This window comes from Manis javanica, chromosome 11 (assembly GCF_040802235.1).
Source record: "Manis javanica isolate MJ-LG chromosome 11, MJ_LKY, whole genome shotgun sequence".
In the NCBI taxonomy this organism is placed as follows: Eukaryota; Metazoa; Chordata; class Mammalia; order Pholidota; family Manidae; genus Manis; species Manis javanica.
This window is the reverse complement of record NC_133166.1, coordinates 39010928-39036417: the sequence shown is the minus strand read 5'-3', so window position 1 is coordinate 39036417 and position 25490 is coordinate 39010928. Positions and strand designations below refer to the sequence as shown.

Sequence of the window (25490 nt, the reverse complement as noted above, 5' to 3'; positions counted from 1 at the left end):
CTCACTGTCTTTGGAGACTTATCGAACTCTGTCTTAAAGAGTAGCATTCTTTAAAATTCTATTTTCTACAATATAGAAAAAAAAAGAAAGAAATCGTATCTTCATAAAGATATGCTCCTTTTAATAAAACAGGCCCAAGTTTAAGGTGTTTGATAATGATTTCAATCAAACCAAAGACTTTCAATTACTGAAGATTCTTATAGGCCTTGAAGGAGTACAACTTGGGAAGGAGCCCAAAGAGAAGCAGAAAGGACTCCTTCTCATGTTATCTTTCCAAAATGAGATCTAGGAAGTTATAATTATTCTACTTCAATTGGCTAATTTGGACAGAAAGTGCTTATTAAAGAGAACAATCATTCCAACAGCGTTTGTGCAAACATGTTTCCATGCCTGTCACAGGCAAGACTGTTGCTGTGTAAACTACTTTGCTACCAGAAAGCATGTCCCAGGCAAGAACAGCTGACAGTGAAACTCCCACTGCCAACACCCTACAATTTAACCTGTGCCATAAATGGATGTCTCTTAAGACAAGTCATTTTTCAAGGAATTACTCTAGTGAACAATAAGAAGCATCTGTTCAAATTGGTCCCCCATTTGGACTCAAATAATTAAAGTAAACGATGGGTTAATTTAGTGATCTGACTACCATCTCTATATTCAACCAGAAGAAAAATACAGGTTTTGAAGTCATGTTTTTGAAAAAGTCTGCAAATTGCTAGGATCATACGGAAAACTATTATGAGCTTACAAATTTCAAAAACATCTACTATATGTTACTGAGCTAAATGACCTGTCCTTTGTGCTCCAATGAAGCAGGAAAAGCAATATTCAATACTTAGACTTACTGAGGCTAATATTTGAATGTATGGTCATCTATTAACTTCTACTTTAAAAATGAGGACAGTTACTAAAAATCTTCTGAATCTCTTCAGATTTGTAATAGCTGAGTATAAGATGTATTTCAAAACATACCTGTCCTTTTGAGATGAGATACGCTATAATGGGCATGTGTTGAAATAATACTGCCAGGTGGATGCTGCTGAATCCTTCTCCATCGATGAGAGTGGGGTCTGCACCATACTGCAGCAATAATATGACCATAGGTAAATGCCCCTGTCTGTAAATAAAGAATAAAGATTATACTATATTCTGTAGCATGCAGAAAATGAAAAAATTCAGGGAGAAACTGATATACTTAAGATGTGGGGGATTTTGTTTAGATATAGAATATTTTCTAACAGTAAGATTTTTAAAACACTAGAGATTCTCTGAACGTCATTTACTTAGATGTTCCAAACTTAGAACTACCTGGACAGTCCTTCCTGAGTGCAGGTAATAAACTTAATAACCTTAAAGCTTATGTTGCTACCATATGTAAATAATAACTTTACATGACTAAAGCTAAAAACAAAAACTTTAACATCACTGTTAAAGACTTCACTGTTGCTATTTTAAAAACAATAAGCCAAATAAGTTGAAGTATAACATTAGTAGATGGCAGATATACTGTGGTAATATTATTACTAAGAATTACATATTTTTACAAATGAATATGGCTCATTTGCCATGTAAAGCACTGTCCCTCAGCAGGTTAAAGAGGATGAGTTAACTCGAGATTTTTCAAAATTCTTGGCTGTAGAGACAAGATTCAACTCCTTGCCTTATAGGAACAATTATTCACTTTAGTTTCAGGATCATGTCAACCACACCAACCACAGAGAGCCGAGTCAAAATGAAAGATGAGGAGGTTGTAAAGTAATCAAGACAGGCACTAATTAGCTTCAGCTTCAGATGGCCAATCCACATGAGAGAAAAGAACTGAATGAGTTCAGAGTTCACTGAACTATCAATTTTTTTCATGTGATGAAATACAAAGGATTTATTTTGATTATAAGAAAGTATAATACACATACCTGAACTTGAGCAACATAGTGGAGCCCTAAATTAAACCAAAAAACATTGTCTAGGGAAGACTCTTCAAAACTGTATTTTTTTTTTTTAATGATGGTGGGGAAAAAGAAAGCCTTTCAAATGGTCTATAACTGCAATTTCCAATATGGTGGCTACTAGCCACTTGTGACTATTGAAATTCAAATTAGTTAAAATTAAATAAAATCCAAAATTCAATTCCTTACTTGTATTAAGCCACATTTCACATTCACATGCAGCTAGTGGCTATGATATAGGACAGCACAGATTAGAACATTTACATCACAGAAAGCACTCTTGGAAAGTACTGGCCTATAATGTTCAGAAAATGAACTCAAGTTACTTTTGATTTTGAACAGCAATTTCAGTGTTTAAAAGAAACCTTTACCTGATGGCCCAGTGAAGAGGAGTTGAATTTAAATCTCCACCTAACTGATCTACCACAGCACCTTTTGAAATATAAAACCTGTTAAAAGCAGACATAAATGAGAGTAAGATTTAAAAGTTAAAATTCATATTGAGAAAGGAAACATTAGTATAAATATATTAGAAAATAGAAATTACAGTTATAACCCTCCCTAAGACACGCAGCTTTATAGATGCCTCAGAGATTCACACAACAGCATCCAACAGACACTTGGGAGAAATATTCTTAGCATAAAAATTATTACTCCTGTTGTCATGACCATTCCATTATAACTTAGATACCAAACATATGGTATTGACTCTCTGCATATTTTACTACCACAGCACTCTTGAAATGGTTTATAATCAAAACATTTACAGTCACACATATATTTTACTTAATTTGCAAGAAGAAAGGTAAAATTGTCATTTTTAACAGTTTAAAATTAGAATTACTATGTGGGGATGAATTCTAAAAGCAAGCAGTTTAAAATTAATTCAAATATTTTCAGAAAAGTTAGACACCTTGAGTGTTTTGCTTTCTATTTGGGGAACACAGACGTGATCCATGGCAAAAAGTGAACCTACAAGGTAAAAAGATTTATTATCTTTGTGGTTTATAGGAATTAGTCTCATTATTTCAAAGTTGTGCTTCATATATCATATCCAAACAATACACCAACCTATTTCCCCAAAAAAAAGTTTGCCTACAAGTACATAATGTGTCTTTATTTTAGTATATTTTAAACTTTAGTATATTTTTATCTTAAACCTCAGGGACTTTAAATATGTGTATTACAAAATATATACATATCACATACATACATATATCTTATACACTATATAAAACAACAAACAAACAAACAAAAATGGGGAGGTAGTAGTGCTTTATGAAGGGGAATTATTTTATAAAATCCAATACATGCCTACTTAAAAATGTATCCCATACTTAGTTAAAAAAAAAAAAGTTAAATTATTCCCCTACCTATTTATTTGCCTGACATCATTACAACATAAAATATTTCAATATTTTTTTTTCCTGGATGAAACTTTCTGTTCTATTCTGAGAAAGTTTATGTTATGCTTCTCCTTTTCAAAACATGTTCAATTTCACTACCTAACTTTATCTTTATGATGGGACCCCATGGCTTTTTCTTTAATTTTCTTTTTTGGTTCAATGAGAATCCTGGAGTGGATGATTTCCCAGGTCCTTTTCAACACTATGATAACAGATGGGTATGGCACAAGGTTTCAGGTATTCATTAATAATAAAGGACTATACATGGTTCAACACTCACACTTGAAGAAAAAAGACAAGTAAAGGAGAGGTCTAGAATTATAAATTAACACACATATATCTCATCTTACTTTACAAGATCCAGTCTGTTGTTAATAGCAGCCCAATGAAGAAGCGATACGTTTTCTTTGTCTGGTTGCCTGACATCGTATCCTGCTTCTACCAACTCTTTACATCGTTCAAAAATCCCGTATCTCGAATATGAAAAAAAAAAGCATAATTGGTATCATTAAAATAATTTCAACTATCAAAATTCTTCCTTTGCCATATCTTTATCCAGTCTGTCAGCCAACACAGAAATACAATAATTAACAAAGATGTACACAAAGAGGACCAATTATAAAGCCAAACAACAAAAGTAAACCTGCTAATTGATCAGATTAATCCATTTGGAGTTTAACTTGATTTTCTTAAATAAACTTTAACATTCACATTTGCCCTCCTTCAGTAAATTTCATCCACTCTTCTGCTATGTGCAAGGAATGCATGACACCAATTCCTGTCTACAATCTTATTTCTGATTCAAACCAAGGCCATGCAGTGGCCTCACAATAGGGGTGAGAGACTAATAGCAACTTGGAATAGGAAAGATTTGACAATGAAATGTGGACACGGTATACATATACCAAATGAAGGATGATTTAGCCTTTCCTGAAGGAGATGAAACATGATATATAAACTACATTAATAGGCTTAAGGGAGGGCATTTCAGGCAGAGGGCATAGAATGTACAAAAATCTGAAATATGAAACTGCATGGATGTTCAGAAAAATCTAAGTAACTTAGCACTGTGGAAACATAAAGCATAAGAAAGGAAATGAGAAGAGATGAGGCTAGAAGAGGCATGCAAAAATTGCATGGGCCTTTTGCACCATACTATGAAGTTTAGTTCAAATATAGTTCAAAGGGAAAGCACTGAAAGTTTTAAAGCACTGAGTTTCAGGATCACATTAGTGGCAGTATAGAAGTTGATTAGAAGATAGAAAGACAGCAACTGAGAGACCAAGTTCAGAGGCACCTGCAATAAATACAGGTGAGAGGCACTGAGAATCTAAAGAGAGGCAATAGAAATGGAAAAAGAGGGATGGACTTGAGGGATATTCAAAAGAGTTATTTAACTGTCAGAATAAAAAATAGAGAAATAACTCTTTTTAATGTTACACTAATTTTTAAGTTATTTATTCAAATTATTTCTTTTCAATAGAACTATTAAGTCCTGATAGACCATTTAGCACTTTCTCTGAAACTTATTTCTATTTAGAGGGACCTGAAACTTTCAATAGGCCCTCTAGGGTCAAAATCAAACCAAATGGCAGAATTGTCTGTTTCCTACACTGTTAAATAATTTCTGCCTCACCAAAATGCGTGTGTGCACCTGTCTGTATGGCATTTTTTTTTTGAGAGGGCATCTCTCATATTTATTAATCAAATGGTTGTTAACAACAATAAAATTCTGTATAGGGGAGTCAATGCTCAATGCACAATCATTAATCCATCCCCAGCCTAATTCTCATCAGTCTCCAATCTTCTGAAGCATAACGAACAAGTTCTTATATAGTGAACAAATTCTTACATAGTGAATAAGTTCTTATATGGTGAACAGTACAAGGGCAGTCATCACAAAAACTTTCGGTTTTGATCACGCATTATGAACTATAAACAATCAGGTCAAATATGAATATTCGTTTGATTTTTATACTTGATTTATATGTGAATCCCACATTTCTCCCTTTATTATTATTATTTTTATTTTTTAAATAAAATGCTGAAGTGGTAGGTAGATGCAAGATAAAGGTAGAAAACATAGTTTAGTGTTGTAAGAGAGCAAATGTAGATGATCAGGTGTGTGCCTGTAGACTATGTGTTAATCCAAGCTAGACAAGGGCAATAAAACATCCACGGATGCAGAAGATTTCTCTCAAAACAGGGGGGTGAGGTTCTAAGCCTCACCTCTGTTGATCCCCAATTTCTCACCTGATGGCCCCCCTGCGACTGTGCCTGTCTTAGGTTGTACCTCCCTTGAGGAATCTTACCCGTCTCTGGCTAACCAGTCATCTTCCAGGGCCATACAGGGAAATGTAAAGTTGGTAAGTGAGAGAGAAGCCATATTGTTTGAAAAGGTTAGCTTTTTACTTCTTTGCAGATTTATGCCCTGTGGCTTCTATGCCCAGCATTTGTCTTGAGGTATCTTTACCACTTGGAGGAATTATGATACTCGGTGAATTCGATATGAGGCACGAATTCTATTTAAGGGTTGTAATTAGGAAGGAAGAAGAAAAGCTATAGAGGTACAGACGGAAGAAAACATTGGAAGATTGATTATTTCTTTGACATATCTTCTTGTAGAGTAACTTAAGCATGTATAGGTTTTAAACTACCAATTAAATTGTGCACACACATTAACATAATAGGAATACAGTTACATAACCAAAGCAGATCTATAATTACCAGCCATCTCCAGTGAAGCCAAGAAAACCATTTAGGCACCCTAGGCATTTGTGAAAATTTGTCTATGATATAATGGATATTGTCCAACTGTACTTGAACAGTCTGAGAGAAATCAGACAAATTAAAACAACCCATTTCTGGGAACTGTTCACATCCCATATGTTCTTTTAACAGTAGATAGTCTGTAGTAGTAAGATTTTGGAGCGCTACAACTTGCACTTCTCCTAATTCTGGTTGAGTTCCAACAGTATAGATCCAGTCAAATTTGTTGTTTTACTGTATGCACAGGCCAGCTTAGATATCTCCTTCTTCATTCCAATGGCAAGTCCAGGAACCAGTGGGATGAATGCAGCTGCAACTGCAGCATCGCCTGGATCTTTGTTGAGGTTTTTTTGATGATCATCTTCTGGTATGACTCTTCCAGAGAGTGCTGATGTTGGAAGTTCTTCTTCATATCATATCTTAGTTCATTTTCTGGGTAGCCAAATTAGGCTTTGATCCTCTGTATAAACACAAACAGACCCTTTGCCCACACTTTGATATGCCCTTTATACCATTGTGTAGAACTCATTGGAGGTCACCACACAGGAACTGCATTTTTTTTTTTTTAAGAGAAAGGAATATTATCAGAAAAGTGTACCTCCATAGCCAATCATCTGACACCCTTTAAGTGATCAAAATTAAGGATATTTAAAGCATGCATTAATCGTTGATTTACAGTTAGTTTTATCCTATCAGGGAGTAATCCCCCTTTTCTTTCATTCTTTTTTTGTTGTTGTTGTTGTTATATTTAATCTACACTTACATGAAGAATATTATGTTTACTAGGCTCTCCCCATACCAGGTTCCCCCTATAAACCACTTTACAGTCACTGTCCATCAGCATAGCAAAATGTTGTAGAATCACTACTTGTCTTCTCTGTCTTGTACAGCCCTCCCCTTTCTCCCATCCCCCCCATGCATGCTAATCTTAATACCCCTCTTCTTCTCCCCACCCCCTTATCCCTCCCTACCCACCCATCCTCCCCAGTCCCTTTCCCCTTTGGTACCTGTTAGTCCATTCTTGGGTTCTGTGATTCCGCTGCTGTTTTGTTCCTTCAGTTTTTCCTTTGTTCTTATACTCCACAGATGAGTGAAATCATTTGGTATTTCTCTTTCTCCGCTTGGCTTATTTCACTGAGCATAATACCCTCCAGGTCCATCCATGTTGCTGAAAATGGTAGGATTTGCCCTCTTCGTATGGCTGAGTAGTATTCCATTGTGTATATGTACCACATCTTCTTTATCCATTCATCTACCGATGGACATTTAGGTTGCTTCCAATTCTTGGCTATTGCAAATAGTGCTGCAATAAACATAGGGGTGCATCTGTCTTTCTCAAACTTGATTGCTGCATTCTTAGGGTAAATTCCTAGGAGTGGAATTCCTGGGTCAAATGGTAAGTCTGTTCTGAGCATTTTGATGAACCTCCATATTGCTTTCCACAATGGTTGAACTAATTTACATTCCCACCAGCAGTGTAGGAGGGTTCCCCTTTCTCCACAGCCTCGCCAACATTTGTTGTTGTTTGTCTTTTGGATGGCAGCCATCCTCACTAGTGTGAGGTGATACCTCATTGTAGTTTTAATTTGCATTTCTCTGATAATTAGTGATGTGGAGCATCTTTTCATGTGTCTGTTGGCCATCTGTATTTCTTTTATGGAGGAATGTCTGTTCAGTCCCTCTGCCCATTTTTTAATTGGATTATTTGATTTCTGTTTGTTGAGGCGTGTGAGCTCTTTATATATTTTGGTCGTCAGGCCTTTATCGGATCTGTCATTTACAAATATATTCTCCCATACTGTAGGGTTCCTTTTTGTTCTATTGATGGTGTCTTTTGCTGTACAGAAGCTTTTCAGCTTAATATAGTCCCACTTGTTCATTTTTGCTGTTGTTTTCCTTGCCCGGGGAGATATGTTCAAGAAGAGGTCATTCATGTTTATGTCCATGAGATTTTTGCCTATGTTTTTTTCCACAAGTTTAATGGTTTCATGACTTACATTCAGGTCTTTGATCCATTTTGAATTTACTTTTGTATATGGGGTTAGACAATGGTCCAGTTTCATTCTCCTACATGTAGCTGTCCAGCTTTGCCAGCACCATCTGTTGAAGAGACTGTCCTTTCCCCATTGTATGTCCATGGCTCCTTGATCAAATATTAATTGACCATATATGTCTGGGTTAATGTCGGGAGTCTCTAGTCTTTTCCACTGGTCTGTGGCTCTGTTCTTGTGCCAGTACCAAATTGTCTTGATTACTATGGCTTTATAGTAGAGTTTGAAGTTGGGGAGTGAGATCCCCCCTACTTTATTCTTCTTTCTCAGGATTGCTTTGGCTATTCGGGGTCTTTGGTGTTTCCATATGAATTTTTGAATTATTTGTTCCAGTTCATTGAAGAATGTTGCTGGTAATTTGATAGGGATTGCATCGAATCTGTATATTGCTTTGGGCAGGATGGCCATTTTGACGATATTCATTCTTCCTAGCCATGAGCATGGGATGAGTTTCCATTTGTTAGTGTCCCTTTAATTTCTCTTAAGAGTGACTTGTAGTTTTCAGAGTATAGGTCATTCACTTCTTTGGTTAGATTTATTCCTAGGTATTTTATTCTTTTTGATGCAATTGTGAATGGAATTGTTTTCCTGATTTCTCTTTCTATTGGTTCATTGTTAGTATATAGGAAAGCTACAGATTTCTGTGTGTTAATTTTGTATCCTGCAACTTTGCTGCATTCCAATATCAGTTCTAGTAGTTTTGGGGTGGAGTCTTTAGGGTTTTTTATGTACAATATCATGTCATCTGCAAATAGTGACAGTTTAACTTCTTCTTTACCAATCTGGATTCCTTGTATTTCTTTGATTTGTCTGATTGCCGTGGCTAGGACCTCCAGTACTGTGTTAAATAGCAGTGAGGAGAGTGGGCATCCCTGTCTAGTTCCTGTTCTCAGAGGAAAAGCTTTCAGCTTCTCGCTGTTCAGTATAATGCTGGCTGTGGGTTTATCATATATGGCCTTTATTATGTTGAGGTACTTGCCCTCTATTCCCATTTTGCTGAGAGTTTTTATCATGAATGGATGTTGAATTTTGTCAAATGCTTTTTCAGCATCTATGGAGATGATCATGTGGTTTTTGTCTTTCTTTTTGATGTGGTGGATGATGTTGATGGATTTTCGAATGTTGTACCATCCTTGCATCCCTGGGATGTATCCCACTCGGTCATGGTGTATGATCCTTTTGATATACTTTTGAATTCGGTGTGCTAATATTTTATGAAGTATTTTTGCACCTACATTCATCAGGGATACTGGTCTGTAATTTTCTTTTTTGGTGGAGTCTTTGCCTGGTTTTGGTATTAGGGTCATGTTGGCTTCATAGGATGAGTTTGGGAGTATTCCCTCCTCTTCTATTTTTTGGAAAACTTTAAGGAGAATGGGTATTATGTCTTCTCTGTGTGTCTGATAAAATTCCGAGGTAAATCCGTCCGGCCTGGGTGCTTTGTTCTTGGGTAGTTTTTTGATTACCATTTCAATTTCTTTGCTCATAATTGGTTTGTTTAACTTTTGTGTTTCTTCCTTGTTCAGTCTTGGAAGGTTGTATTTTTCTAGGAAGTTGTCTATTTCTTCTAGGTTTTCCAGCTTGTTGGCATATAGGTTTTCATAGTAGTCTTTAATAATTCTTTGTATTTCTGTGGAGTCTGTTGTGATTTTTCCGTTCTCATTTCTGATTCTGTTGATTTGTGTTGATTCTCTTTTTCTCTTAATAAGTTTGGCTAGAGGCTTATCTATTTTGTTTATTTTCTCAAAGAACCAGCTCTTGGTTTCATTGATTTTTGCTATTGTTTTATTCTTCTCAATTTTGTTTATTTCTTCTCTGATCTTTATTATGTCCCTCCTTCTGCTGACTTTAGGCCTCATTTGGTCTTCTTTTTCCAATTTCGATAATTGTGATGTTAGACTATTCATTTGGGATTGTTCTTCCTTCTTCAAGTGTGCCTGGATCGCTATACACTTTCCTCTTAGGACTGCTTTCGCTGCTTCCCACAGAAGTTGGGGCTTTGTGTTGTTGTTGTCATTTGTTTCTGTATATTCCTTGATCTCTATTTTAATTTGTTCGTTGATCCATTCATTATTTAGGAGCATGTTGTTCAGCCTCCATGTGTTTGTGAGCCTTTTTGTTTTCTTTGTAGAATTTATTTCTACTTTTATACCTTTGTGGTCTGAAAAATTTGTTGGTAGAATTTCAGTATTTTGGATTTTGCTGAGGCTCTTTTTGTGGGCTAGTATGTGGTCTATTCTGGAGAATGTTCCATGTGCACTTGAGAAGAATGTATATCCTGTTGCTTTTGGATGTAGAGTTCTATAGATGTCTATTAGGTCCATCTGTTCTAGTGTGTTGTTCAGTGCTTCTGTGTCCTTACTTATTTTCTGCCTGGTGGATCTATCCTTTGGGGTGAGTGGTGTGTTGAAGTCTCCTAAAATGAATGCATTGCAGTCTATTTCCCCCTTTAGTTCTGTTAGTATTTGTTTCACATATGCTGGTGCTCCTGTGTTGGATGCATATATATTTAGAATGGTTATATCCTCTTGTTGGACTGAGCCCTTTATAATTATGTAGTGTCCTTCTTTATCTCTTGTTACTTTCTTTGTTTTGAAGTCTGTTTTGTCTGATATTAGTACTGCAACCCCTGCTTTCTTCTCGCTGTTGTTTGCCTGAAATGTTTTTCCATCCCTTGACTTTTAGTCTGTACATGTCTTTGGGTTTGAGGTGAGTTTCTTATAAGCAGCATATAGATGGGTCTTGCTTTTTTATCCATTCTATTACTCTGTGTCTTTTGATTGGTGCATTCAGTCCATTTACATTTAGGGTGACTATTGAAAGATATGAATTTATTGCCATTGCAGGCTTTAAATTCATGGTTACCAAATGTTCAAGGTGAGCCTCTTTAGTATCTTACCGCTTAACTTAGCTCGCTTATTGAGCTGTTATATACACTGTCTGGAGATTCTTTTCTTCTCTCCCTTCTTATTCCTTCTCCTCCATTCTTCATATGTTGGGTGTTTTGTTCTGTGCTTTTTCTAGGAGTGCTCCCATCTAGAGCAGTCCCTGTAAGATGCCCTGTATGTATGGCATTTTTTAAAAGATAAGAGATACCTGTTTGACAATGTTAAATGAAAATATTAGTAAGAGAGTAAATTGTTGATAATGATATACATATTTTTATTCTCTTTTTCAAAAGTCAGCTTTCACATTTTGTAGGAAAAGAAATTCTCCCTTTATATGAGAAATATAAGAGTACACACTGATTAGGATTTTAGTGGTAAAGGAAATACATACACACACCCTAACTCTTTTGCCCTTCCCAAATACTACCTACAGATCACAATCACTTAAAGGTTCAAGACCTGAAGGAAATTTTTAGAAAAGATGTACAGAGTGAACTTTTACTGATTCCCTATGAATGTAACTTAATTTTTCACATTTATCATAACAGAGCTTTACCAATAACAGAGAAACATTTAAATGTTTTCATTCTAATTAGTGCAAATATTTACCTTAAGATCATTTGCATCTTAATATAAATACTATTGAATAATATGCACCTAAAGTAGTGGTTCCCAGGGACTCTAGAGTTCATATAAAGTAGTAATTAGTATACTCAAGTAATTGTCCATTTTCTTTTAACATAAATAATACATTAGAGTTCATTAAGGGCAAACAGGCTAATTAATCACCAAACTGCTTTTGACAGAAATTATATCAAGTTAGTGTGGTAATATTAGTTCCTTTCATGCTCAGATGGGCATATTTATATTTGATTACTAAGAAAATGGACTCATTAAAGTAGTCTGATAGACAAAATATTTCAAAATATGTTCCATGGCAAGAAATGGGTGGATGTTTAATAATCTCTGACATCCATAAGGGTGAAAATGTTGGAAATGATTTAATGCAAATACACACATATGGAGATCTTACAGAGAAACTTTCAAAAACATACTTTCATTTTCAATGCAAGCAAAACAACCCATTATGTGTTTCAAGTGGACAGTAAACTTATTTCTACTTTGCTGACTTTTCTAGTGCACCCAGTAAAATAGGCACATAAGAAGTACTCAATAAATAGTTTAAAACATCCATAAATGTGTGAGCTGATGCTATTCCATCCCATTTATATATACTGGTTGTAGTATATTTTAAAAGGCTCAGATTTGTGTTCCAAATTGAGTCTAGTTTTAGTGTCACTTAAAATCATTCATTCACTCAACAAACATTTACTGGACACCTAAGACAAGAACTGGGCAAAAGTGGGGCCACAAAGATGAAGAAGACATGCTTTTGCTAAAAAGCTGCTCACAATCTAATGGGAGAGACTGGTAGGTGCACTGTATTAAGTGCTCTGATGGTCATATGACTGACAAAGTAGTGCTGGAGTTTGGAGTGAGGAAGGTATACACTGGAGTGCCATCAACTGTACATACATTATTATAACTCAACTGAACATAAGGATAAAACAAAGCACTACAAGGACTCACTGAGTAGCTTTTACAATGTCACAGTTACTAGAGTCCTCTATAAGAGGAAGAGCTTCTCTCGCCTTGGCAAGTTCCTTGTTCTCATGTTCACAGACTCCATGCCGACCAAATCCTGGAGCGTGGGGGCCATGGCTGTGCTTCCTGCACTGGATAGTAAAAGTAATTTGACAAAGCATAGTAAGAGAATTAATGTCACATTCAATTACATACTGAAGCATTTGCTTCTATCAACAAATACCCATATTATTAAATTATAATTCTTTGAGTCTTAGAGGTATATCCCAAGGAAGATTTTTTCCTTAATTCTGTTCACTTGGATTAGATACTTAATATTAGGAAATTCAAAATTATATATTTCATCATAAACCAAAGGTCATCTGCAAAGGCACAAAGAGACCTTGTTACATATAATCAGTGGAAGGGCATGGCTATTGACAGAAGTCGCCAGGCCTCTGCTTTGAGGAGATAATAGCAGACACACCCTAAGGACACCCCCCAGTAAATCAAGTTTTTGAATATGTATAACTGGAATCCCAGGAGAGAAGGAGGAAATATATTTTTAAATATTTGACTAAACAATAGACAAAAATCTTCCAAAATGTGGTGAAAATTATAGTTGCACACCTTAAAAAAACTCCCTTGGGATATTCCTTTGTAGTCACACCCTCCCCCTACTCAACTCCCATCAACCACCGATAATGTTCATCACCAGTTTTATCTTCCCCAGAATGTCATATAATGGAATTATATAGTACATAACCTTCTAAGACTGGCTTCTTTCACTCAGCATAATGCTTTGGAGACTCATCCAAGTTGTTGCATGTTATTAATAGTTCCTTCCTTACTGTATAGCATTCCATTATAAGAATATATCATGGTTTATCCATTCCAACAACCCCTGTGACTTGACTTGTTTCCAGTTTTTGGCAATTATAAATAGAGCTGCTATAAACATTAATGTACAAGTTTTTGTGTGAACTTATATTTTTGTTTCTCTAAGAGTGAGATTCCTTGGCCATCTGGTAAGCCTGCTGAATTCATAAGAAATTGCCAAACTATTTTCCAGAGCGGCTGTACCACTTTGCTTTGCCACTAGCAATGTATGGGAATTCCAATTGCTCTGTATCATCCCTGGTACTTCTGGTCAGTATAATAGATATGTAGGAGTATCTCAACATAGTCTTAATCTGCAGATCCCTAATGGCCAATGAAGTTGAGTCTCTTTCATGTGCTTATTTGCCATCTGTATATCTTCTTTGGTGACTTGTCTAAGTCTTTTCCCCATTTTTTAAGAGAGCTGTTTGTTTTCTTTTACGTTTTTAGAGTTCTTATTATATATTCTAGACATAGTTCTTTGTCAGATATGTAATTTATGAATATTTTCTCCCAGTCTGTAGTTTATTTCATTCATAGAGCAAACATTTTTAATTTTGTTGAAGTCCAATTTATCAATTTTTTTTCTTTTATGGAACATGCTTTTGGTGTCATTTCTAAAACGACTGCCCTGGGACAACTCCTTTGTTCAGAGAGGAAGCTCTCCTCAGAGAGTTAGGTGTGTGCTGCCAGGAGCCTTCTTTCCTGCTCCTTGAACCTCAACTAGAGGGCTTTTCCTGAGAGCTCTGACTGCACTGATGCTAATCTCCCAGAATTCAAGTCCTGGCACAGGGGGACAGAGGGGAGCAGACCCAGGTGAAAGAAAAAGTAAATTAGCTCCTGGTTCAGTGCTGCTTTAAGTTCTGGTCTTTTTCGCCAATCTACTTGCTACAGTTTACTTTTCAGAATCCTTAAATAGCCACTACTTGGATTCTTCCTAGTGCATCAATGGGATAGACAAAGTGGAGTATGCTTACTCCATCTTATCCAGAACAGAAACACAAATGCTCTTTTTAATAGTTAAGTTCTGATTTATCTAGTAAATTCAACCTCATTACTTGACACTCTTATTTTACACAGCATACACACACATTCACACACAGCTAAGAATAAACATATAAGTAGTTAGATTAAAACATAAAATTACATTCTTTTCAACATATCACAATAATTATAATTATATCCAATTGGAAGAAGACAAGCAGTCTTAACTATTGAACTATACTCCGTCTTAACAGTTGAACTATACTCAGAATTTCTAGAGTGTCAATAAATAGCAGATGTAGCTACAAATTGACAGAGAAATCGGTCTAGTTTTATATAAAACTTAACTTTTTAAAATTATAGAATGATTCACATTTGTTTTAAACATCTAGCAACACAAAAGTGAATAAAAGATTAATAATATGGACTCTTTCCTTTCTAATCTTGTAGCACGAGAGTTACTATTATTAACAGCTGTATCCTTCCTCATTATGTGTATATACTTTAACACAGATAACATTACACAGTATACATACATGTAGGTTGTCATCTTTTTCTTGCATTTGTTTAATAAAACAATGGGATCACATTATATAATTATTCATCAACTTGTTTGTCTCATCTAACAATATATCATATACAGCTCTGCAGGTCAATAATAGCTGAGTATTATTTCACTGGATAGATCTAACATAATTTATTCAACCATTTCCCTTTTGTTAGAAATGCAGGTTGATTTCAGCCTTCAATTATATAAATATCTTTATAATTAATACCCTGTACATTCCATAAGATTAATTTCCCAAAGTAGGAATGCTGGGTCAAAAAATATATGCATGCTAAACATGAACAGATACTAATTACCTTCCCCAATTCACAGTCCCAACAGCATATAAATGTTGTTTCTTGCTCCAAACTTCCCCATAACTGGGTATGATCAATCTTTTTATAATCCAGTGGCAAAAAAGAATGGCATCTTGTTTTTCATTTGCATGCCCCTAGTTGCTAATGAATCTGACTTTATGTTAATGAGCAGTCATTTTTTTCCTTTGTGGACTGCCTTTTCACAGTCTACTGCTTTTCTAGTGGATTGTGTCCCTTTTTCCATTTGTATTTTAGGAAGATTAACCCTTTGTTTATACAGATTTTTCATCACAGAAAATAGACTCATTCTACATATACAAATGTGTTGCTTCTTATAATGCTTTAAGGCACTAAGAACATTATTTTCATTTTTCATGTAGAAAGTTGAGGAGGATTACACATTTCAATGTAAAGAATATCCACAATTAAGAGTGTTTATTTATTCAGCAATTAACTACTACATGTTTATGACATACAAAGTATTATGCTAGGGGCACACAAGACATGGGTGTCTATCCTCCAGGAGTTTAGGTCTAATAGAGCAGGTAAGTCAGAGACAGAATAAAGTGATAATGGAAGGCAATATGTGATTAAATGGCAAAGGTGGGTCGTAAAGACTAAAGAATAGGAAGTACATTCTTTTAATTTGTAAATTGAAGTTTAGTTGATAGATAGTATTATATTGGTTTCAAGTGTACAACATAGTGATTCGACAATTACCTACATTATTAAATGCTCACCATGTTATGTGTAATTACCATCTGTCAACATACAAAGATATTACAATATTGCTGACTGTATTCCCTACGTAGTACTTTCAACTCCTGTGACTAATTTATATTACAACTGGAATTGTATGCCTCTTTATCCCCTTCACCAATCTCACCCTCCTCCATGGCAACCGCCAGTCTCTTCTCTGTGTCTGAGTCTATTTCTGTTTTGTTAAGCTGTTTTGTTTTTTAGATTCCACATATAAGTGAAATCATATGGTATTTGTCTTTGCCTAGCTTACAATGATGCCCTCTAGGTCCATTCATGATGTTGCAAATGATAAGATTTCCTTCTCTTTATAACTGAGTATTATTCTACTATTTACATGTACTACATCTTCTTTATCCATTCATTTATCGATGGACACTTAGGTGCAATACACATAGGAGTGCATATATCTTTTTGAATCAGTGACTTTGTTCTCTTCAGGTAAATTTTCAGAAGTGGAGTTACTGGGTCATATGGTATTATATTTTCAGTTTTTTTGGGAAATCGCCATACTTCTTTCTACAGTGGCTGTACCAATTTACATTCCCACCAACAATGCACAAGGGTTCCCTTTTCTCTGCGTCTTCGCCAACACTTGTTATTTCTTGTCTTTTAGACAGTGTCCATTTTACTGGTATAAGGTGATACCTCATTGTGGTTTTGATTTGTATTTCCCTGATGATTAGTGATATTAAGCATCTTTTCATGTGTCTGTCGGCCATATTCATGTCATCATTTTTGCCTAAATCCAGATCAGAGTAAAACCTAAAACTGAAAGCCTGGACATATAATCTCAAAGCCTGTTTTCAAAGTCAAGTCTCCAAAGTGACATAAGTGCCCTCAAGGCCATATATGCAGTGATCAGTTAGATAATGGGGGAAAATGTTAAAGCTTCTATTATGATTTTTATCCTTTTTTTAAGAAATGGAAAGCCATAAAAATTTACAAATTTGACCTCTTTAAGCTATACTAATTTTTAGCACTGGCCATCTCACTTGATCTATATATCAAACCTGGAGGCACAATAAAAGTTCCACAACTCAGGTTGACAGTGGGACCTTCAGCATATTGCAGTATACATCAGGTTACATTATTTTTCAAGTTATATTATCTAATTTCAACTAAGTTACCCCTCCCAAAATGAACAATTGACTTAAATACTGAAACCTACAAAGAAGCCATGAATTGAGATAATTACAGCATAAGTGTAAGTGAACAAGAAAATGGCAGAGCTGACATGTCTATTCATTGCAGGTACTCTTTATCAGTCACAAGGCATAAAAACAGAGACAATCTAATCTGGTCTAACACAAAGCCAGCCTCTCTCCAAAAAAATTCAAGATTATCAAAAAAGCTAATTTGAAGATTTATATTTATGAACTTTAATTCAAAACCTTACCAAAATATATATACTTAAGTATATACTAGCCATTGATTAATGAATGTAATTTAGAAGTATACTGCCAAACATTACAACAACATGCCACATGGCAATGTGAATTTGGCAACTGGCTCCTGTCCCCACCCTCCTGCACATCAAACAGAAAGGAGCTGGATTTTTAAGTCCCAGCAACCACATAACACAGATTCATCCCCCTCAATATGTAAGTTAGAATGATCTTGCCAGAAGTCACTTGCCAACAAATGACAACAAACTGCTGTCAGGACCTGGATGGTTTGGATGTGCCACTGAAGCCCTGAGCTCTGGCCAGCTTATAGCGCAGGCTACATTCATCACTCTGTTAGTCTCACAATACATGACCTTTACAAAAGTAAAAATTTGGGGTCCCACTTTTCACATTGTGGTGGGGTTTTACTCTAGGGATGCAAGCTCAAAATTGTTTTACTGATAGGAGTGCTTAATCAAAAATGCTTAGAGACAACAGCTCTAAGTTACCTCCTTTGCTCTAGATATTGCTCCCCGCCAAAATTTTATGTAAAAGCTGCAGTTGAGAAAGGGGATGACCTATTTTGAAGGATGTTAACTTTAGAAAAATCACATAAAGGTATTTAAGGAAAACAACCATAGATTCCCATCACAAAGATTAAAGTGAAGTACAGTCATGATGTACTAGATCCTTCTTAGACATTGCTTCTTTAGTTATCAAAAAAAAATTTTTTAAGTATTCTCTAGTCATTTTATTTTTTTACAATGTTGAAATGTAAATTTCTTGAGAATAGGGCCAAAGTCTCATTTTTCCTGTTACTTGTATGATGGTGGTTAATCATTTACCCTATTTTTGGATTCAGTTTCTACATTGGTAAAATGAAAGGAGCAGGTCAGCATAGCTATAAAGTTCCTTCCAACTCCATGCTGTATGCTTTTAAGAGAAGTTGTTACAGTAGTCACTGGTAAAGATTTCATGGCATAAAAAAACAACCTTTATGGCAGTTGGAAGCTTAACTGCTATATGGCTATCTGAAATGTTAAAGTAACAGAATAGACCAAGCAAATTCTCATGATGCCAGCAAACTTTGTAAGAGTTTTCATTAATAATTCATTCAAGGAAATGGAAAGAACATCTACTGTGGACCAATTACAGTACAGATGGCCCCTGACTTACAATGGTTCGGCTTATGACTTTTCACCTTTACAGTGGTCCAAAGTGATATGCACTCAGTAGAAACCATACTTCAAATTTTGAATTTGATCTCTTCCCAGGTTAACAATATGCAGTATGACACTGTCTTGTGATGCTGGGCAGCTCCCAGTTGGCCATGTGATCATGAGGGTGAACAACCAATATACCTATAGCCATGCTGTACCCATACAACCATTCTGTTTTTCACTTTCAGTACAATATTCAATAAATTATATCAGATACCCAACACTAGTATAAATAGGCTCTGTGCTATATGATTTTGCCCAACTGTTAACTAACATAAGTATGCTGAACATGTTTAACATAGGCTAGGCAAAGCTATGATATTCAGTGGGTGTATTAAATGCATTTTCAACTTATAATATTTTCAATTTACAATGGATTTATCAGGATGTAACCTTACTGTAAGTCAAGGAAGATGAGTACTAGGTAATTAGAGATAAAAGATGAATAAGACATGATTCCTGATACATCCATTCATTCATTCACCAGATATTTACTGAATGCCTACTATGTATCAGGCACTGTTCTAAACACAGGGATATGGCAGTGAACGTTGTGTTCAGATAAGAACAGATAAGATTTTTAAAAAGGGAGGGGAATACCCATCCTTCTTAAAGTATTCCAAAAAGCAGAAGAGGAAGGAATACTTCCAAACTCATTCTATGACGCCAGCAGCATTCTAACACCAAAACCAGACAAAGAAACCACAAAAAAAGAAAATTACAGGCCAGTATCCCTGATGAACATAGAAGCAAAAATTCTCAACAAAATATAAGCAAACCAAATTCAAAAGTACATCAAAAAGATCATCCATCATGACTAAGTGGGATTTATTCCAAGGATGCAAGGATGGCACAATATTCATAAATCAATCAATATCATACCCCACATTAACAAAAAGGATAAAAACCACATGGTCATCTCAATAGATGCTAAAAAAGCATTTAACAAAATTCAAAATCCATTCTAAAAAATCTCAACAAAATGGGTTTAGAGGGTAGGTATGTCGATGAAGGCCATATACAACAAACCCACAGCCAACATCATACTTAACAGCAAAAAGTTCAACGCTTTTCCTCTAAGATCAGGAACAAGACAAGGATGTTCCCTCTCAAAACTTTAATTCATCATAATACTGGAGGTCCTAGCCATGACAATCAGACAAAACAAAGAGATAAAAGGCACCCAAATTGGTAAGGAAGAAGTAAAACTGTCACTATTTACAGATGACATATTATATAAAGAAAACCCTAAAGACACCACCAAAAAATGATTAGAACTAATAACTGAATTCAGCAAAGTTGCAGGATACAAAATTAATAAACAGAAATCTGTTACATTCTTATATACTAACAATGAACTAGAAGAAAGAGAAATCAGGAAAACAACTCCATTTACAATTGCATCAAAAAGAATAAAATACCTCGGAATAAACCTAACCAAGGAGATGAAAGACCTATAGTCTGAAAACTATAAGACACTCATGAGAGGAATTAAAGAAGACATGAATAAATGAAAATCTACCTGCTTATGGATAGGAAGAATTAATATTGTCAAGATGGCCATCCCACCCAAAGCAATTTACAGATTCAATGCAATCCCTAACAAAATACCAGCAGCATTCTTCAATGAACTAGAACAAACAGTTCTAAAATTCATATGGAACCACAAAAAACCCTGAATAGCCAAAGTAATCCTAAGAAAGAAGAACAAAGCTGGGGGGATTACACTCCCTGAGTTCAAGCTCTACTATAAAACTACAATAATCAAAACAGTTTGGTACTGGCACAAGAACAGACCCATAGATCAATAGAACAGAATAGAGAGCCCAGATATAAACCCACACACATATAGTCAATTAATATACAATAAAGGAGCCATGAATATACAATGGGGAAAAGACAGCCCTTCAACAACTGGTGCTGAGAAAAGTGGACAGCTACACGTAAGAGAATGAAACTGGATTACTGTCTAACCCCGTACACAAAAGTAAACTCGAAATGGACCAAAGGTCTGAATGTAAGTTATGAAAATAAAACTCTTGGAGGAAAACGTAGGCAAAAATCTCCTGAATGTAAGTATGAGCAACTTTTTCCTGGACACATCTCCTCGGGCAAGGGAAACAAAATAAAAAATGAACAAGAGGGACTACATCATACTAAAAAGCTTCTGCACAGCAAAGGACACCATCAAGAAAAAGGCAACCTACAGTATGGGAGAATATATTCATAAACAAGTCATCTGTAAGGGATTAATATCCAAAATATATAAAGAACTCATATGCCTCAACACCCAAAAAACAAATAACCTGATTAAAAAATGGGCAGAGAATCTGAACAGACATTTCTCCAAAGAAATACAGATGATCAACAGGCACATGAAAAGATGCTTTACATCACTAATTATCAGGGAAATGTAAATCAAAACCACAATGAGATATTACCTCACACCAGTTAAAATGACCACTATCCAAAAGACAAGAAATAACTAATGTTGGCCAGTATGGGGAGAAACAGCAACCCTCCTACACTGTTGGTAGGAATGTAAATTAGTACAACTGCTGTGGAAAGCAGTATGGAGGTTCCTCAAAATACTAAAAATAGAAACACCATTCAATCTAGTAATTCCACTTTTGGCAATTTGCCCAAAGAAAACAAAATCCCTGATTCAAAAAGACATATGCACTCCTATGTTTATGACTGCACTGTTTGCAATAGCCAAGATATGGAAGTAACCTAAATGTCAATCAGTAGATGAATGGATAAAGAAAATGAGGTACATGTATACAATGGAATATTATTCAGTCATAAAAAGAAAAGAAATCCTACCATTTGCAACAACATGGATGGATCTAGAGGGTATTATGCTCAGTGAAATAAGCCAGGCAGAGAAAGACAAATACCATATGATTTCACTTATTTGTGGAATATAAAAACAAAGCAAAACAGAAGGAACAAAACAGCAGTAGATTCACAAACACTGAGAAGTGACTAATGGTTACCAAAGGAAGTGGCTGGGGAGGGTGGGAGGAAGGGTGAGGGGGATAAAGAGGCACAATAATTCGCAATCACAATATAAGTTGGTCACAGGGACAGTAGTACAACATGGAGAATATAGTCAATGATTCTGTAACATCTTTCTACATTGATAAGAGTAACCACACTAGAGGGGGTGAGAATTTAATAGTATGGGTAACTGTTGAACTACTGTATTTTACATCTGAAACCAATATAAGATTGTATGTCAATGATACTTTAATAAAAATAAAATATTAAAAAAATTAAAAATTAAAAAAGGCAGGGGGGAAGGAATATCAAGAAAGAGACATGTAGCTAGCTGAATATTCTTCACAAGGGAGAACAAGATGTTATGAAAATTATATCAGAGAGATATGGCTGTAACTGTGTTGATTTTTACAACAAAGTCCTTAAATTATTTGGTGATTCTCCAGCAAGAGGAGAGGATATATGCACTTCCTCTCAAATCTGAGCTTTGTGACTGCTTCACTAAGAAAAAAACCACAAAAGTGATGCTCCACCAGTTTGCAGGCCCAGGCCTTAGAAACTGGCAGCTTCCTCTTCCTGTCTCTTGAGATGCTCACTCTTGGAACCCAGCTACCACATGTGCAGAGGCCCAGGCCACATGTAGGAGTCCCTGCTGAAAGTCAGCATCAACTACCAGACTTACAAGGAAGGACACCACCAGATAATACCAACCCCAGCTTACGCGTCTTTCTAGCAAGGCTCCAGACACAGTAGAGCAGAAGAAACCATCCCTGCCATGCCTTATCCAAATTCCTGACACACAGCCCATCCATGAGCATGACAATGACTGGTTTACACCACTGCGTTTTGGGGTGGTTTGTTACACAGCAATAGATAACTGGAGCAGATATCTTTAAGATATAAGGGATCATATAACATTTCTCACATGGAGATATCATAAATCAAATTATTTTTCTTAATAGAAAACCAAGACCTAGAAAACCATATTCAAACTCTGATGAGAGTCATGATCCTACCAGATTATCAAATAAAAAAAGAGAGACCTGATAGCGATTAAAATTTCTCATGACTAACAAAATACCAGAGTTCAATTTTCAAGTTCATTCATTAAACATTCATTTACAGAGCATCCACTAGTCTAGATGCCAGGCACCCAGCAGTGAATGGAACAGATAAAAATCACTGCCCTAACAACACTTACATTCGGTGATGGGAAAGAGACAACAAGACCAAGCGTGTTAAATGGCATTAAATGCTGAGGAGAAATACAAAGCAAGGAAGGAGGCTAAAGAATGTTGCTGGTAATGGTGATGATGGAGAGGGCTTGCCACATGGAGGTGAGCTTTGTGTCAAGACCTTAAAGAGGGGGGGAGCAAGCCATGTGGGTATAGGAGGAAAGAGTATTCCAGACAGCAAATAATAAGTACAAAAGCTTTGTGGCCAGTGTGGCTGGGGTTGACTGAATAAGCAAGAAAGTACCAGAAATATAAGGTCGGAGATGAAGTAAGTAAATTTTGGCAAAAACCCATCAGCACTGAAGTCAGAATTGGAAGAACCAAATTCAATCACAGCAGGAAATGTTTTTGTCTCTTTTGTTCACTGACTCATTGCCACCACCTGTAACAGTGCATTTACCTACTAGAACAAATGAAGTTGTGACACTTTACAGCTATTTGACTTTTAACAAATGATTCCAATATTTTGAGCCTCAGTTCTAATTTCTAAAAGAGAATAATAATCCCTCCTCACTTCATAGGGTCACAGTGAAGATCAAAATGGGGAAGTATTTTGCAAACTGTAGAGTACCACACATGGGTAAGATCTTTACATTATTACTGGAAAACTTAATAGCAATGATTACTGACAACAATGATTTCTCTACCTTGCCCCATTAACTTCAACCCCTGAATCATCTTTCTTTCCATCCTAAATTGGAGCAGGGCTAGCTTCCCTTCAGCACAAAGGAGTAAACTTTAGGCACTAAATGAGTGGCAGTTATTAAGATATGACAGCTACTCCTACCAACTTTTCCTTGAAACTCTCTAAGAAAAAAAAAGAGAGAGAGAGAGAAAATTTCATGTGAAGATTCTACCCTCTTTTGTAAAATCTGGTCTGCCTGCAAACCTATTTTTTTCCCTGTCAAAATGCAGGTACATCTAATACAGTAAGAACGCTTGAACAACTTCCCCACAGATCTTGTTCCTCATATACATCTACACCAGACTGTTTAAAGAAGGAAGGGAAAGGGGGAGCATGAGGAATACTCTCAGGATTGAAAGGGCTTTTTTTTTTTAACAGGACAACTAATCCAATCATCTCAAACTGCTTCAATCCCTTCAGTCCCTACCTAACTCACTCCATCTGAAGACAGCTTCAGTTTTCTCATCTACAAAAGGGGTAATATCATCTTCTTAAGGATGCTTCAATTCTGGAATATGCACATAAAAGCATCCTGGCATATGCTTAGCACTCACAAATGTCGGGAAAATGTGAATATTCTTTATTCAGCAAACATTAAGTGAACAGCTACAATATGCCAGTCAGTGCTCTAGGCACTGTAAAAGGGGCATTAGCAAAAAGCCTGGTCCTTGATTTTTGGCTTCTAGTAATACCTCCTTCACAGAATAGCATCCTTTGGGATTCTGCAGCAGATAGCTATCACGTACTTCCTTTCCATCCCTTCCTTCAGCCCAAACGAACAGCCTCTTTCAAAGCCTCTTTGAAAGCGTAAGCAAGGACGTGGGAACAAGAGGGACTAGCCTGGGTTGGGTGAAGGCGGGTGCCCGGCGCCTCCTCCGAAAAAGAAATCAACAGAACCGCACAGACTCCAGACCAAGGTCAAGACGGGCTGGTCCCACTCGGGTGTGTCTCCGGACACCTCTGCCAGGATCCCAGGAAGGGGCCTCCCTCCCCTCCCCGGCCCCACCGCGGTCCCAGCCCGGCAGGGGGGTGCCAACCACAGGCGGCACTCTGGCCCGCGGGTGGAGGCTGGGAGCCCCTCGGGCACTCACACGTGTCCTCGCTTTTCTATCCCGTCGCCTCGGACAGAACCCGCAGCATCATCATCGCTGTTTCCAGGCTTCCTCTCCCGGCCCCGACCTCTCCGCCCGTCAGGCCCTGCCTGGGAGCTGCCTCACACCCACACCCTCTCTCTTCCCACAACGGCTGCAGCTCTCCACTCTCGGGCCCCGGGGACAGCCAGCGCTCCGCCGCACTCACTCACCTGCGAGCCTGGAGCTGGACCCTCCATCTCCCCAGCGGCTGCGGCCACTCCACGAAAAACGGCTGCAGGCCCCGGCCAGACAGCCTGGAGCCGCCTCTCCTCCCACTTCCTGCTCGCGGCCCCGCCTCCGCCTCAGCCCTGTCTATCGGTCTCAGAGAGCCAATCCCTGCCCTCCCCTTGGCTGGGGGCCGGACCTTCTCTAGCCCGGAGGCGAGTGGCCCTACCACCGCTCGGAGGCCGCGCCCCTGGCCCGCTCCGGGGCGTGCTTCCAGCCCCAGGTCAAAACTGCACTCACTGCTCATCCAAGCGGGGCTCCGCTGCCTCCTTCTGTCCTGATGCAGGTCCAAATTTGGACTATTATTCCAGCATCAACCACCATCTACTGAGTGCACATCCGGACTTGGCTACTTAATTAGTTTGCTGACCTTGTGAAAATCTCTTACTTTACCTTAGATTCCTCATTCGGAAAATGGGGAAAATAAAAGTACCTATTTCACAGAATTGTCAGGATAAAAGCATCCAGGAC

At 36.9% G+C, this 25490-nt stretch overlaps 1 protein-coding gene across 3 annotated transcripts in view; it reads right to left on the bottom strand.

The window, feature by feature from the left end:
* The window catches only part of ZDHHC13 (zDHHC palmitoyltransferase 13), a 47520-nt gene extending 22431 nt beyond the window's left edge, over positions 1–25089 (bottom strand). Inside the window, exons 1-5 of one of the 3 annotated variants that reach the window (XM_073216312.1) lie at positions 24965–25084; positions 12651–12796; positions 3703–3825; positions 2318–2395; positions 973–1117 (exon numbers count right to left, since the gene is read on the bottom strand). In XM_073216312.1, coding sequence (XP_073072413.1) covers positions 973–1117; positions 2318–2395; positions 3703–3825; positions 12651–12796; positions 24965–24991 — 519 coding nt within the window. In that variant the 5' untranslated portion in view covers positions 24992–25084. Of the gene's footprint in view, positions 1–972; positions 1118–2317; positions 2396–3702; positions 3826–12650; positions 12797–24964 lie in introns of all 3 variants that reach the window. The other 2 variants (XM_073216313.1, XM_073216314.1) reach the window with 2 other exon arrangements.
* Positions 25090–25490: the final 401 nt, after the last annotated feature.